The sequence below is a fragment of the Brugia malayi genome, assembly GCF_000002995.4.
Source record: "Brugia malayi strain FR3 genome assembly, contig: Bm_v4_Chr3_scaffold_001, whole genome shotgun sequence".
In the NCBI taxonomy this organism is placed as follows: Eukaryota; Metazoa; Nematoda; class Chromadorea; order Rhabditida; family Onchocercidae; genus Brugia; species Brugia malayi.
This window is the reverse complement of record NW_025062477.1, coordinates 10037399-10053876: the sequence shown is the minus strand read 5'-3', so window position 1 is coordinate 10053876 and position 16478 is coordinate 10037399. Positions and strand designations below refer to the sequence as shown.

Here is a 16478-nt window from a genome sequence, read left to right as displayed (position 1 = left end):
TCTGCTTGCAAGACTGTTGCAGAACATTTTCCGGTGTAAAATAACGCTATTATCCGATATACGATCAAATGGTCATAATAACTGTTCATGCCAATGAAATGAAGCTATTCATCAGACTTATTCCTTTTGCTTACGGATAAAATTTCTCACTAGCCTGACTTGAATTTCGATTCTTATCGAGAATACATTGGCTTCATTTTAAAACTTCTATGTTTGTTTAAATAAATATAAGCAAGTCCAGGATACTCTTAACACTTTAAGAAAATTTTCGGAAATAATTTTCAACAAAAGAAATAACATCAATGGCGAAGGAATATTAAAGATAGATACTGAAAAACAGTCAACGAAAGGTGATACGTGTATTGATTGCTTAATTGCATATTCTTCTGTTAGAAACAGTTTCTTTCTTTTTTTACATTTTGGCAAATTCTTAAGATTTTCTACCACATTTAAGTCATTTTCATAACTGTCAAGACAGTATTAAAGTTCTCTCGACAGAGGGGAAGAAAGAACTCCACTTATTCTTGAGTTCAGCAATGATAATGATGATAGTAAGAAAAGACAATTGATATGCGAATAAAGTGAAGCAGCACAGACAAAACATTCAGGAATCCTCAAAATTTTTTACAAATTCAGTTCTTCAATGGAATGTTTCCAAATGAATTATTGTATAAAAGAAAAAAGACTGTACAAATCTGGCAAAAGAACCAATGGTACTACAGTTATGCAGTAGCTTCGACACATTCCAGCACAGGTTCTAACACTGGCTGAAATTTCAATCTGCCGCCTGAATTCCGCCGATTTCGGCTCTCACAGTTACATCCATTTTCATATTCATCGGCATTTCTCTGCAATAGTTGAATATTTCCATCAATGAAAAACTTAAAAATTAAAATAAAGTATTATGAGCCGCTTATAAATGGATGATTTTTATTAATTGATTTTAGGTTATGAAAAATACTGTCTTTAAAATTTTACCGCAATGTAACAGGTAAGAATTGCAACATTTCCCAAATTTTCCCAAACATTGTCTTCAGCCAAGTCGATATTGTATAAATTGGGACAGTCCAAAACTGGCTTAAATTTTATTTCTTTTTTAAGTCTAAAACTTACTATAAATGATAGTTTTTGGAATCCAGTTTCCTTATCCAAATAAACATCTGGAATAACTTGATCAAGATGTGTTTTGTCTCTGATTAACTGAATTGTTCCTACACTTTGTTTGATATCCTGGAAAATATATTGTAGTTTAGCTGTAGAATCGTTGCAAAAGTTTATAAGTTTGAAAGTGATATCTAGGATAACCTTATGATATAAAAAATGTTATCAGATTATTGCGATAAGTAATTTTTGGGACATTGTCTAGCTCATTTGACTACCTGTTCGTATGCAATAAGTTGCCGCCAAAATCCAATGTTTGGCTTAACAACTGGTCGTTTCTGAGCCATCAACTGATAAGCCTGCCTAAGTGATTTGCAACGGAATTTAGTAAGAAATGCTAGACAAATAGCAGCAGATCGCGATATCCCAGCCACACAGTGCACCAATACATTGCCACCACTTGCTATTACCGCCTCAATCTGCAAATCATTCATGAAATCCGTCCTTTTCAATCCAAATTGATTAGTTTCAAAAAGCCAGTTTTCCTACACTCAAATCTTTTCAATTTTCAATCAATACAAACGTTTTGTGATGGAACAGGAATTCAACGTTTTTCGCATTGTTGAAATTTATCTCTAGTACATAGCGCCTTCATATTTGTCACTTTTTATTTCATTTTTACATATCTAACATTTCTTATGTAGCAGAATGATCTTGTGTTAAAAAAGATACTTTATTTTTACTTAGCACTCATATATACATATAACATTACAAGAAATCCCAGTCTTTCATTTATTTCCAAATTTCAGATCGCGGTACGCAGCATACAAAAAAAATAATCTTCCCACATATTCTGCAAATATGGGAATACTAGTAGGGTCAATTGATGAATTTCGGAATTAGTTATAAGAGAAAATGAGAAGCTAAGAAGAAAAGAGAAGGTTATCGATTTGTGTAATAATAAGAAAGATTAAAATATGATCAAATATGATCTGTTAAATAATATTCGATGAAATGCTTTACCTGGTCAGTTTGTTGGTCTAGCAAAGGATAAATAGAAGCCTGTGGGGTATCTTCAAGCCACAGTTTTACTCGTGGAATATTGCCTAATGACTGCACATTTGGTACCTAAAACTGAATTTCTTTGAATAGGTTTGCTCATCTAAATTTGTCGCTTTAATCTAAAATTATAGTATCATTAACAGAAGCAAAAAAAAAAAATAACTGACCTCGTTAGTAGCATTGACAATGAATGAAATATCATATTTTTTCATGTTTTCAGCCGTTAAAGAGCTAACACCGCAGATGAATAAGCCACGTACAATTTCCGTAATTTGCGCGTATTCAGGATTCACATTAAATGACACCGGTGACATTTTTCGGAGAGTTCTGCTGGAAGTTGGAATTTTTACATTGCTTATTTTATTGAAGATATTCATTCTCATTTCGTGGTTAAAGAATGAAAATGTTTCATAAATGCAAAAAACTCCTGCCCTAAAAAGCAGTAATTAATTATAGATAGAGTGTCACGTCACACCACAGATCCGTCCTCATCCGTAAAGTCGGAAGTTCACCTCAGGTACTGCCACTCAATATCTGACGTGACGTGATCATGTAGGATATACGACTGCAACTCCTATATATATATTACTCTCCTCGCAATATCCACACATATCAGAGGCGCTGAAAAACTAGCGCTGGTCACGCATCAGCCCGTGTTATTTATTATTATTATTTCCAGGCAACTTTTATTGCGACTGTGTTTCACGTGCATCGCATGTGCTGCAGGTGCATGCGAGTGCGGCAGGCATGCCACTCACGTGAATGCCAATCAGCCTCTGTAGAGGAAGGGTGCCACAGCACCGATGGCGAATATTTAGGATTGACAACCTCTCCGATTCATCTTGCTGACTCTTTCGCCATCCTTTGCCATATGCTCGCTACGCTTTGTGAGGTGTGATATCTTTGCTTGATCACTAAAATGCCCTATCCTCTCCATCCGGTACTTCCGGATTTCCTTCCAGATAATTTTAAAAAAAGCAAAACGGGAACGGTCAAAATTTTGCACATATATCCACTCATTTCAGTTTTAAAAATACGAAATATTTAAATCTGACAATGAATAATGCAATCTTTGTGCTTCATTCAAGAACAAATTCAGTGGAAAAAATCGATCAATTAATCGTTCAGAAAAGAAATGTTGACATTTTGCCATAAGCAAGCTAGTAATGGCCTTCCATTGCTTACTAAGTACCTTGCAAACTGCAACTAATTGAATACCTAGTAAACTGTATTCAATTCTTACCTTTTAGATTGTTAATTTGGTACTTAGGTTAATTAATTCACTAATTTATAACTAGTTTCCTGATCAAGTTACAAATTACTGTAATAATCGGTGTAGCAGTAAGTTATGTCAGTTGCTTGAAACGATATGTATCAAAAATGTTAAAGAATGCAGCTGGTTTTTGTGTTACTTTCTGAATTTCTGATGATTATCCTTAACGAGTGTTGCCTGAAATAATGCAATTATTACTTAATTTTAAGTGACAAAGCATTTGCTGCAGAGGTTGACATTTTCAGAAAAATGTTATTCCGAATCTTTATTCATTTTATCCCTTATTATGAACGGCAGAGGCCCGATTTCGAGAACACAGTAACTTACAACCAAAAGATTGATTTTCCATGACATCAGGAATTTAACTTTCCTAGAACTTTCGGCGATAATATTAGATATTAATCCAAGTATTTATAGCTTATTTCGATCTTCTGTACTTTGAAATGTTCTTTACACTTCGTAGTTTATTCACTACCAGAAAGATGACCTAATAAATTAAAAAAAGATCCGATTAATCATCCACCATAATTTTTTCTCTAAGCCAGTGAATAATTATTATCTCTGAAGTGGAAAAAAAAGCTTTCAGCACCTTAGTTCTCAACCAACTTTGGATGAGCAGAAACTGTTCAGAATTTCTATTTCGTTACCAACTATTTTGACAACTTTCTCTTTCAGTCTATGAAAGTTAAATTTCTATGGAATTGTTACACAAATAACAGAAATGTTTTCTCTAATTGACTAAAGTCTATTGCATTGTTATGCTACTATGATTTATTACATAAATTAGCATTCATATATACAAATCATCATATTACCTGGGCAAGTTGAAATACATAATCCTCTGATTACGTGATACCTTTCAGCACTACAACATTACAAATAAACAAATAACTTGCATAACAAATTCAATTTCATTAAAAGCTTCTAATAACTTATTTTAGGAAATGTTTTTGTGTATAATCATTTTTTGTATTTAATGAAACAAAAGGCATATCATTAAAAACAAACAAATATTTTGCTGTATCCAGTTGTACTCCCAAATGCGTCATATCATCATCTTTCGTAGATATTTTAATCATATCTACACAGAATGCAATGCACACACTTTCTACAGTTGAAAAGAAAAACTATTTTATCAATTAGAGTTAACCTTTTCTCGATAATTCTACTACTTTCAGTGGACTAATTCTATTTCCAACGATAGGAAAGAAGTGCCTAAAAGTGTTTCTTAATGACATTACTTGAAAAAATAAAAATTGTCATTTCAGATGCTAAAAAATCTCTTCCAAATTCGTGAAGTCCTTTTGACTCTTATTGTGAAAAAACTTTATTTTTTGCATTTCTTTTTTCTTCCTTTCCACTTTTTTCTCTTCTTGTTCCTCTTTCTACTTCTTTATGCTATTGTTTTGTTGTTTGCAGAAAAGACAATGCAAAGCTGGAATAGCATTATTTGTAAAGTAGGACATTTCTGAGAATAAATTAAAAAAATTGTTGTTTTGCTGAAGTGGTGGAAGAAGATGAAGCAGACGGCTGTGATATGGACTCAATTGATTAATATCAATAAGCAACTATTTATTGAAATTAACCCTCTCCCTTCGTTTTTCGATAATTCTACTTCCAATGGGTAAGCACTGGAAAAAGAAGAATATTAGCAATCATAGCAATAAATCAACTTACCGCTTTTTCAATTATGTGACTCCAAAATTTCCGGGAAAATTCACGTGATGTTCAGCGGAAAATATTTTCAACCTTGTGAATCATTTGCATAGGAAACTGATGTGAACAAAGTGAAATGTTTCTTTTTTTCCACTATTCATATACATACATTAAATCATTCTCTCCGGCACTATTGGACTAAAAGTAACAAACATTTTATAGCTATAAACAGTGGCATCTAGACTTTTCTCCTTTTTACATTTCAGTTTTAATTCCAGATTGAGGGGCTATATTTTGAAGACAACCGGTTTTTTGCTATGAACAGAACTAAATAAAAACAGAATATATCACAAATCAAAGTGTATATAAGTGTTGTGTTCCAAAAAGTAGTGAAGCCTTCTTTTCTTTCTCGTTTTTCAAAGTTCGTAAAACTTTTATAAATTTATAATAGAGTTCGTGAACAAAAATAACTGCATGAGTCAACTAAATTTTCCAATAAATCTTCAAACTACGATTTACTATGTTAGGCAATCTAGCCATAATTTTTTTATTTGGATTCTATTAGCAAACGTTTTTTGAAAGACTAGCATTAGATTGCAGATCAATAATTCTTTAGTTCATCTAAATGTTTCACAAAATGTTAGCTCACTAGATATATGACATTTAAATGAGAATGGACACAATCTTGTATGCTATAAAAAGGTGCGACATAGAAATGACCATTCCGTTAAGTTTTTTGATCTCATTCTCTTAGTTTGTAAGCGATTTGATATGAGTTAAGCTCCAATTAATTATAACTTTATCTGTCGGAAAAGACATTCAGCGTGCTTTTTACAAGTGAACTGATGAATAAAGTAACAATAAAGGTTTATGAAAATGAATGAGAGAATTAAGTTGTCTGTTTGAATTTAAATTAACTGTTCTTGTTTCCTTTATCTTTTTTGTCTTAATTTTTGGTATTCCACTTTTTCGCTTATTCTTTTTTATCTCTCCCATACATCTCAGTTTATTTTCTATGACTCATTTTCCTTTTTTTTCCACTTCTTTCCACTACAGTAATAGTACTATCAAAAAGCTGAAGTCTGCATTTTCTCATCAGTTTTAACTCTACAGTACACTTTCCAAATTCATTTTAAATTTATCAAAAAAAAAACATTCCATGTCCTTTTTATTTGACCAATAAATACAACTTATTATAATTTCCAGTATTAAATCCGTATTTATTGTTAAATTATTCATAGATTATCAAAAAATCTGAAAATAACTTATGTCAACTTACCGTACGTAAAATGGATAAACTTTTGGCGGACAGTAATTATTAACTTACAAATGCGCCATGATTTTTTGTCAGCCAAGTGGAGCCAATATTAACGAATTTGATGACATTCAACACTGCATCAAAATTCACTAGTACTAGATGCTTAATTATGAGTAAATTTAATGGAATATGATTTTTCATAGATATAATTGCTTCAAGTTCATTAATTCTAATCGTGCGCATGAAACTTTTTGATGTAAAATTGAGTTCGAGTTGATTTTTAATAATTTTTTTTTTTTTTGTGAAAAAATTGCTTATAAATCTCAAATAGTTCACTATGCAATTTTATTCAACTGGTAAAGCCTTAGAATTGATGGTCACACCTATGCCACAATGTTCGCACAAATTTATAAAACTAAAAACAGACAAGCAAAAGAATTAACGGATTTGTCATACATTGTATCGACTAAAATTAGAACTGAAAATATTTGAATTTCCGATATATGCGGAAATTGATGTCCCAAGTGCATAAGTTTATCAGAAAAAGACTGTGGCGATTTAAGCTCGTACTTCAGTGCTTTCCGACACCGTTTCCAATATCGGTTGAAATTTCTGTTTATCACTGGAAAACCGCCACCCTCTGCATGATTCAACAAACGTCTGTAATGAAAAATAGACAACTGAATATACTTGGATTTTTTTAAATTTTCGAAAAGAATTTAACTAAATCTGAACAAAATGCTATTTTTAAAGCTGGCCACTCACTTGTAGATAGACATCCGGCAAAACATTTTCTGGATCTTCTCTACTTCGAACAAAATTCACCGATGTAACACCATTCTTCACTTCCTACAAGTGTTAAAGATGAATAAGAAACCTTTATTCAATAGCTTTTTTAAAAACTTCGTGTTAAAAATGTTCATGAGGAAACAACTAAGAGTTGCGCTAAGTAAAATTCAGCACATATGGATTGGATATAAATTTTTTAGTAATAATTTCGAAATGACAGCTTTACAATAATACATCTTCGTAAATGATGAGTTGACGCCAAAATCCGATATTAGGCCTGACAAATGGCCGTTTTTGAGCCATTAGTTGATAGGCCTGCCTTAGTGATTTGCAGCAGAATTTAGTGAGAAAGGCAAGGCAAATAGTAGCAGATCGCGATACCCCGGCCATACAGTGCACCAATACATTACCACCACTTGATATCACTGTTTCAATCTGTAATCTAGACTTTTGAAAACTTCATTGATATTTGTAACTAATAATAATAGTTTACTCAGTTCTAAAATTTCATTGCCATAGTTGGAGGAAAGTTCACCTGGTCGCTAATAAAATCGAAATGTTGATAAATGTTAGTTGATGGTGTATCATCTAGCCATAATTTTATTCGTGGTATTGATCCAAGAGATCGTACACTAGGTACCTATAATGAAAGTTTCATTCATACTCCTTCAAAATTTCCTAGATTTGCAAAGAAAAATACAAATTGTTGTCTGTAATCTTTTGAGGAATCCAAGAATTTGGAAGAAAAATTGCATTTTTGAAAATTTAAAAAAAAATTGATGTATTATTAAAAAATTTCGCCCTAATAATTTTTAGGCAAATTACTGATTTCAAAACAAACCTCAGTAGTGGCATTTATAATTAATGAAATATTATATTTGTTCATATTATTCAAAGTCAATGAGCTTGCACCACAAATATACAGTTGAGGGATCAGTTCAGTAATTTCATCATATTCTGGAACCGGATTAATTTGGAATGATGCAAAGGGCACAGCATGACAGTTTTTTTTATCTATGACCACCATACTATGGATGATAAGTCCTGAAATTAATCTGGCGAAGAAATGTGAATATATGGCATTTTTAGAGAGCTAATTAACATACTTTTGTTCGCGAAAAAATATTTAAAAACTACGCAATTGAGGAATGAATTTGAGAGATTTCACCATTGCAGCAGAACGAAATAAACTCTGCACTAACCGTCATTCGGTATTTTATAGAAAGGCTTAGGAATGGAGCATACCCACCTCTTATTGGTTCTAATTAGTCAATGAGTGAACCAGCCGTCAGTTATCAATTATCAGTTATCAGTAAGTACATTACATCATAAATTCATGTGAACAACTGATGAAAGTTTGATGCATCTCTTGTCTCTATCTCTTTCAATCTATTTTACAATTTTTTCTCGGCGGATTTTATTGAGACAAAGAGAGAAGAAGAAATAGCTATGTATATGCTATGAGAAAATGTATAATACTTGTTAAATTGCTCAAATGTAGTGTAAAAAGAAATCATTGTTAAATATAGAAATGGCCAATAATAAAACAATAACAAAAGATTCATTGTAATCATTAGACTCAAAAGGTCAATTATACTTGTTATTCAGGCAGTGAAATCAGAGAAAGAAAAGTGGAGAAAAATTGAAAGATTCGAAGTCAAAGAGAAGCGAAGTTTTGTTTTTTTTTTTTTTCAAAAATGTCCTTAACAGCAGTACTGCAAGTGAACTGATAAATATTCCTCTCAGCAAGAACTGCTAAGAAATGTATGCTTTTCTTTAGGTGTTCTATGTAAATGATGTTCTTCAAATTATAACAGATAAATTATGTATAAGGAGAGTTCCTGGGTTCTGAATGTTTCTTCTAAACAATTTTTTACCTTCAACAAGAATGCAATAAAAATAACTGACGCAGGCCTAGTCCCTAGTCTCTATTTTTAGTCCTCCTCGCTGTGAGTCTCACAAAAAATGATAATCAATGAAATTATACAGCTTTTCCACTAATATCAAAATTTTGTAACAAAAGCATCAAAAAATTTTTGGTATTCGAAAATATTATCTTATGCAATCTATGATAAATGAATTAATTATTCCTTGACTTACAATAGTTGTTGACAATAATAAGTTAAAGTTTAAAAGCTTTCTTCATTTTAGCAAGAAAATATTTATATATTCAGGCTTATCAGTACTGGAATTGGAATCAAAGGATTTCTTTTTAATCTTAATAATAGTGATTGCATTTTTTTTTTTTGTTAATGTAATGTATCCTCTTTGTTTAATTGAACTTCTTGTTTCAATTTTATTGCATTTAACAGATAACTGCCATGAATGTATTCTAAACTTCAAAAAATCCTGAACTGCATTTCAAATGTTGAAAAATGATTTAGAAAGTAAAATTTTATTTTTATTAAATCGCTTTTGCAGTTTTTAATGTCAAACAGATTGGAATGGCATTTTTTCAATATTTTAAACAATATTAGAGGGAGGGGGGAAAAATCTGAAACCTAATAGAAAAGCTGCATTTCATATGACAAAAGACAGAAGATGATGGTCTCATACACAATTGATAATTTAATGCAAAGTAAGAATATCTTTTGCTTGATTTTCTTAATTAAGGGAAGAAAGAATTTTCATTATTATTCTCACTCCAAAAAAAAAAAAAGCTTGACAAAAATGATTGTCTAAAAATATTTCTTGACACCATTCTTTACGTAATTATGATAAAGACAATGATACCTGTTAAATAAGTCCATAAAAGAAATGATTATGAGTAAATATCACCAAATTGAAAAAGCAGCAATTAGTAAAAGAATTGCGAAAAAAAAATTAGAAACGAAGAGAATTTGAATTGAAAAGACAAAGAGAAATAGAAATGATATTGATTAAGTGAGGAGAATTACAAGAAATCTAAGAAAACAAACTTTTTCCATCTGAATGTCAAGAAAAGTATCAATAATATAAAATGAAAGAATACATATGGAAACAAAGATTAAAGAATAAAGTAGCAAAAATGAACGATAATTCATTTGAAGAAAATTTGAACAATTCTTTGGAAAAATGACAACGTCTTCATTTTAATCGATAATTTCATTTGCAAATAATGCAAACTTAAATAAGCAACTGATTCTTCTGCATACGATTGTTAGATAACACAAAAGCACATTTGAATTAAACCGTAAAAAAAACGTTGTTGCATACTTCTTACTCTTGTACGGAAATTTTATGATGTGACGAAAGTGTCAGTCGGAAAGTTTTGCTGAGTTTATCTTTGCTTGAATATCAAAGTCATATTTAGAATGAAACATCAGAGAACAATATGGAATTCGCAGTTTAATTAATTAGGAATCTCTTGAAATTTTCCAAGAGAGGAAGGTGGTTCATTTTTGATAAAATGCTCGTAGGAATATTTCATAAACAATTATCAGGACTGGTCGAATTTTTATCACTTAAAAATATATTCTACAATCAAAAAAAGAACAGATTTCATTAAAATGGAATTCTCCTGAAATTTAGATTATGACTTAATATTAACTCACTGACAGTTTTCTTATTATTTTAAGAGTAAAAACATCCTTAATGTATCATTATTTGAGTTAAATTTTTTTTTGAAAAACCTTTCGCAACTAATAAATAAATGAATATTGTTGAAAAGAAAGTATGTTGAATCTATTTGTTAATCTGTCGATATTGTGAATAGATGACAAATTGTGGTTCATTATGAATCAAGAAAAGAATGAGAAATTTCAAGATCTAAAAACTGTTGCTAACTGTAGCTCTAATTTGATATATGTAAGCATCATCTGCACGAATTAAGCTTCAAGAAAGAAATTTCACTTCGATTTAAGAAATTAAAAAGTTGAAAGTAAATGAGCTAGCATACTAAGGAAGAGCGACAAAACACCAGCTATTGAAAGTGTTATCCACAAAGGTTTCACAGGTCGGACTGTCTGCTCCAAATAGACATCAGGTAACAAATGATCGGCCTGAGCTTCGTCATATATCATTCTTACTGAAGCTGGAGCATGTTTGATTTCCTGAAAAATTTCATAAAATTTGGTGTGTTGTAAATTTCTTCTTTTGATTGTACTCTACAAATGTCGACTTCGAATTGTTTACCTGTTCAAACTGGATCAGTTGTCTCCAAAAGCCGATATTAGGTCTGACCAAAGGTCTTTTAGAAACCATCAGGAAGTAAGCATCACGAAGTGATCGACATCGATATTTGGTAAGAAAAGCGAGACAAATCGTGGCTGATCGTGAGACACCCGCGACGCAGTGAACTAGCACTGCTCCACCATCGACTATAACTGTTTCTATCTGCAACTGTTTTACTTCTCAAAGATTTTTTGAAACAAATGAAGTCATTCAAAACTGTCAACACTGATGAACGATCATCACTAAGATAAATCATTATGGGACAGTATTATTACTGAGGTACTATCTTATACAAGTTGAATCACGAGAGCAAAATTTTTAGGTTATGCTATCACTGTGATTACTTTCTGATATATCCTAATCGATATCAAAATAGATTTCGGGTAAAAACAAGAAGATCACGTCGAACTTTGAATACAGGTTTTCAAAAAAGAACAATGAATTAATTAAAATATTTCCCTCAAACCATAACTCTTTTATTTGTTCACTGTAGTCTTAATCAGCTTTATTTGAAGCAATTTTTTTTATTAATAGATGAATATGTTAGCAAGCTGTGGTTATATAGTCAATCTACTCAATTCATACTCAGAGACAATTGCGAAAATGACATTACTGCTGTAAGGAACGACGGAGTTATATAGTTGTACGATTTTTTTTTTTCCATTTTAGAAATTTTTATTTCGTTTTTTTTTTTTTTTTTTTTTTTTTTTTAATTATTAAAGATTAGACTTTTTAAAAAAAAAATACTACTTTTTTTTATTTTTTGTCACTAAAAATTAAGTACTTCAATTACTAAAGATTAAGCTAATGCATTTTCCACACGAATTAAAGCTAGGAATTTTTGAATTAGGATAAAATTGTTATTTTATTCTTTTTTTTTAAAGGACGTTCACAAGAAAAAAAGTGGAAAACTACTCAACCTGATCACTAACAGCTTCAAGATGAAGGTAAATATCAGTTTCTGGTGTGTCATTGATCCATAATTTTATACGGAGAATGTTTCCCAACGTTTTCAAATTAGGAACCTGAAGAGTATAAAAATTGCACATTGCAAGGAATTTCATAAATTTCATCGATCCATAAAAATTTCAAAAATGAGTGCTCAAGTTAAATAACCAAATCATTCCGCCAATTATTGGTCACTGAAGTATGAGATTATTTAAAGGGAAAAAATCTTTTGTTTCTTATGTTTGAATAAACAGTTTAGTGATTACTGAAAGAGTGGTAAACAAGGGAATTAAGCGGAAAGTGTAAAATTTCTTCGTTAGTTTCAAACGAAAACAAAATTATTTTAGGTTAGTTTCATGCGAAAAGATCGGTAAGGCTTGATTATATTGCTGCTTTTAATACTTAAACACATTAAAATAAGGAAAATTTAAATACTATGATACTGCATGGCCTTCAGCAAATTTCAACATTCGGAACAATGGGCTTATTTATTCAAGAAAAAGTTTAAAGAGGTTATAAAATATTTTTTTAATTATTTAACATATGTACTAAGAATATCAGGTCGTCCAATATCAGACAGCAAATAAATACTAAGCATTTTTGCCACTCGATCATCCTTTTGATACATAATTGTTGATTCTTCACCGATCATCAACTGAGAAATTTAAAAAATAATTTGACAAGCCTCGAAGTATTTTACAATTTTCCGATTCATAAAAATTTTTCGAAGTACAACTAACTTCATCAGTTGCATTAATGATCATCGTTATTCCATTTCTTTCAATGTTATGTTGATTTAATTCGCTAATACCACATATGAAGAGACCGGGAACTATTTGCGATAATTTGGCATATTCCGGATTAACCTGATATGATACCGCTTGCATTATCTCCAATAAAATAAAAACGTTAATTTATGTTGGAATGGTCTAATGTATTCTAAGTGGTTCGTTAATATGTCTGTGGTACAGTTAAAAAAAATAAATTTTCAGTGGAAATGGAACATCCATGCTATGCAATTTTAGCTATTTCGTCGACTTGTCTAAACAATCTGAATGCATTATGATAATGAAGTGAAATGCCTCATTTTTTCTCTTTTATCAACAATATCCATCAGATGGAAATGAAAACAAAGTGCTGTCGCAAACCCACCACGTTTGACGTATTACGTATAACATGAACTCTGCCACTAGAGAAATTTATAAATGCAAAAAGTTGAAATAGTTTATAATCTTACTGCCATCTTGTGCATTATTTGTAAATATCAATGACATTTACGCTTGTCTTATCATTTCCCCTATGTTTTATATTTCTCAATACTGTCAAATCAAATCATTAATAATCATAAGTGATTATAAGAATGGAATTGAAAATGAAGTTTCTTTAAAATGTGATTTCTTGTTTATGAGAGCACAAGATTTCTCAATTATTTACTATAATAATAGCCAGGATCATTGATTTTGTCATTTTTGTATATTTGTCATTCCAGATAATTCGGTATATCTCGTTGCTCACTTTGTTTACTCTTTAAAAAAGACTATAGTCGCGCATGATGCTGTTATAAAATCAAAGTAACCTTACGATTTATTTGTCCAAATAACCTGATAGTAATTCAAAAAATTGTTGATGGATGATAACTAGTAAAATCAAAAAAGAACAATTAACTCAATCATTGTAAGTTTCTGAATTTTTGCATACATTTGAACATAAATTTAAGGAAGATTTTGAAATTTCACAAAGGATAGGACAAGAAATAATTTTTTTTTTTATTTCACTACTAAGATGATTGTTTAATTTTAAGGAAGATAAAACATTCAAAACAAGAAAAAAAGTTGACAAAATATCCATTTTTAATATCATATGTTAGTTTCAGATGACAAACACACATTGCTCTTTGGCCTACGTCTAACTGAAACGATTAGAATCTAATCAAAGGATATTGAAAATAAAGTAATGCTAGAAAACAAAATTCATTTTCAAATTTGTCCGTTCCAATGAATTTTTTACTTTTTGTGTTTTTGTAAAGAAAACAAGAAGTTGTCTCTTATCAGCAAATGTTATAACTTAACAAAAGAAAACTAAGTTCAAAAGAGAAAAATTGGATAAGGAAGGAAAAGGAATAGGTGCCAAATTTCTAAAAAATATCAAGAATTGAAGTCATCCAAAACTGATTATATGTCTATGATCAAAACTAACAATCAACAACGAATTCCCATGGACATATTTCCATCCGCATATTTCCGGAATGTTCTCAGTATGATAAAATTATTGAAGCGACGTTTATCAGCTGTTACTTTGTAAGTATTCACTAGCTTTTACACTTCTATACTTAGACGGCCGAGAATAACTTTCATCTAAATATGAAATGTCTGCACGGAAAGAAAGTTATTTGTTAACTCTAAATAAGAAAAAAGTATTGTAATGTTCAATCAGAACGATAAAATGCTAATTCCAAAATAAAAGTCTCAAATTCCAAATTACTTGCAACAGGGTTACTCCAAGTATGTTCTAAAGGCATTGTTTCTCTGAAAATCACTTACTTTGCGAAATTTTGGGTGGCATTGGGAATTTTTCTTATTAGCATCTCTTCTCAAGAGATTGAGAGAATATTTGAAATATGGCAAACAGATTGCTAAATCCGAAGTTATTCTTCTTAGACGCTGAATGCAGATCTGATAAAAAAAAAGTCTGATAAAAAAAAAGGTGTTATGTGTAGTTTCACTCTCATAAAAATACGTCAAATGAAATTTTACTTTTGATACATGAATGACATATGAAAAGAGCAAATTACTTTTAACACTTTGGTGATAAAACTGTATAAAACATAAATAATTCGAGATATCAGATGCAATGAAATGGATTAAAAAAGTTAAGCTGTGAGTTATTGAAGAAACATTAGGTGGGCACTCGATAATAGTTAAACTTAAAATTTAGACCATTCCAAGTATTAATTTATTTACGAGAGAAATTAATGAGGAAAATGATCATAATAATGATAACTTTGCCAAAGGTAATGATTTTATGCGAGATTTACCTTTATTAATGGGAAGTGAAAGACTATAATTACAGGTTTTTCCCACATTTTTAAATTTCGCTGCTATTTTATCATCGAATAACACGATGAATTCACGTGGACAGTTTGATCAATGGAAAGTATGAAGCATTAAAAGCACCAAAAAACAAATTCGAGAGGGAATGTTGAAAGTAGAATAAGCCAGAGATGTTGTTGTGTGTATGCTTTCATTGCTTTAGCCTTATAGATTTACTTGTTTGATAGGCTTCACTGGCTGCTAATGCTTAATGTGCCATAACTGCATTGACTGATGAGAATGCTTCACGAAATTATGTGATAGTGCAACACGACTGTGTCGTCACTTTCTTCAGTGAACTTATTAATAAGTAAACTTCTAAAAAAAGTCATTCAAGTGTGAAACAAACTAAAAAGGTTGCAATTAGATTGGGAAAAGCAAAAAACTGAGGTAGCCTAGGCTTTAGCGTAAAGGTTTCAGAGCATCAGACTACTCAGACATCGCTATGATATTTTCTGTGCAGCTTTATAGGCTTCATAGGTTTGGCTCGCCTACACCCTTTGCGCACAGCTGCACTGTTAATGAAGGACTTACGCAGTAACTCTATTATTTCACCTCATTTGGGGTACACATGTCTTTCGCCTCTGTCAACACTATATCACGTGAACATTGTCATCGTGCGACCACAAAATTGCATCATCGATCGCCGTGCACGCACCGATCATTGTGCAATGCACTTCCTTCCAGGCAAAGTTTCATCATTTCTATTCGACGAGAACCACAATAAATGAATCGTTGATAGATGCTACTTATCAATAACAACAATATTGCACAGCTTTAATAATTTTATTCTTATACTTAAGATTACTTACTTATATCCCTTCGTATAAGTTACTTTAGCAATAAACCAACTTCGCCATCATTAATTGGATGAATCGACAAACATTTATTTCGATAAATTTCAACTTTGATTTTTCACTCATACTGACTTGTTGCGCTAATTTATATTATGTGTTCGACAAAAACACTGCAGCACAACTTATAATAATTTGAATTCTTCTGTATTGCAATTGCTTACAAATCAAAATAGTCATTAGAAAATGAAAAGTACCACCACAAAGATGACACTTCTGTAAACTATTCAGTGCCCTCCCAAAATATTATTTGAAATGTTGAGATCAAAATGCAAATATCAATGTTGTGATTTTTA

The 16478-nt window shown here is 31.0% G+C and overlaps 3 protein-coding genes across 4 annotated transcripts; all 3 read right to left on the bottom strand.

Moving 5' to 3' along the window:
- Nucleotides 1–722: 722 nt before the first annotated feature.
- Bm12973 (Dual specificity phosphatase, catalytic domain containing protein) lies at nucleotides 723–2477 on the bottom strand (the record flags this gene model as incomplete). The annotated part of the gene is made up of 5 exons (XM_043080726.1): nucleotides 723–848; nucleotides 1114–1230; nucleotides 1380–1580; nucleotides 2125–2229; nucleotides 2331–2477. The coding sequence occupies 5 exons, from the start codon at nucleotides 2475–2477 to the stop codon at nucleotides 723–725; spliced, it is 696 nt and encodes a 231-aa protein (XP_042936660.1).
- Nucleotides 2478–6908: 4431 nt separating this feature from the next.
- On the bottom strand, nucleotides 6909–8166 carry Bm2340 (Uncharacterized protein; the record flags this gene model as incomplete). Of its 2 annotated transcripts, none has more annotated exons than XM_001901470.2 (5): nucleotides 6909–7010; nucleotides 7116–7199; nucleotides 7374–7574; nucleotides 7675–7779; nucleotides 7981–8166. In XM_001901470.2, the coding sequence occupies 5 exons, from the start codon at nucleotides 8164–8166 to the stop codon at nucleotides 6909–6911; spliced, it is 678 nt and encodes a 225-aa protein (XP_001901505.1). The 2 variants fall into 2 exon arrangements, with proteins under 2 accessions (XP_001901505.1, XP_042936659.1); XM_043080725.1 differs by having other exon boundaries at nucleotides 7981–8025.
- A 2818-nt stretch (nucleotides 8167–10984) lies between these two features.
- Bm3606 (Uncharacterized protein) lies at nucleotides 10985–13126 on the bottom strand (the record flags this gene model as incomplete). The annotated part of the gene is made up of 4 exons (XM_043080724.1): nucleotides 10985–11170; nucleotides 11253–11453; nucleotides 12212–12316; nucleotides 12980–13126. 4 exons carry the CDS (start codon nucleotides 13124–13126, stop codon nucleotides 10985–10987), a joined length of 639 nt encoding a protein of 212 aa, XP_042936658.1.
- Nucleotides 13127–16478: the final 3352 nt, after the last annotated feature.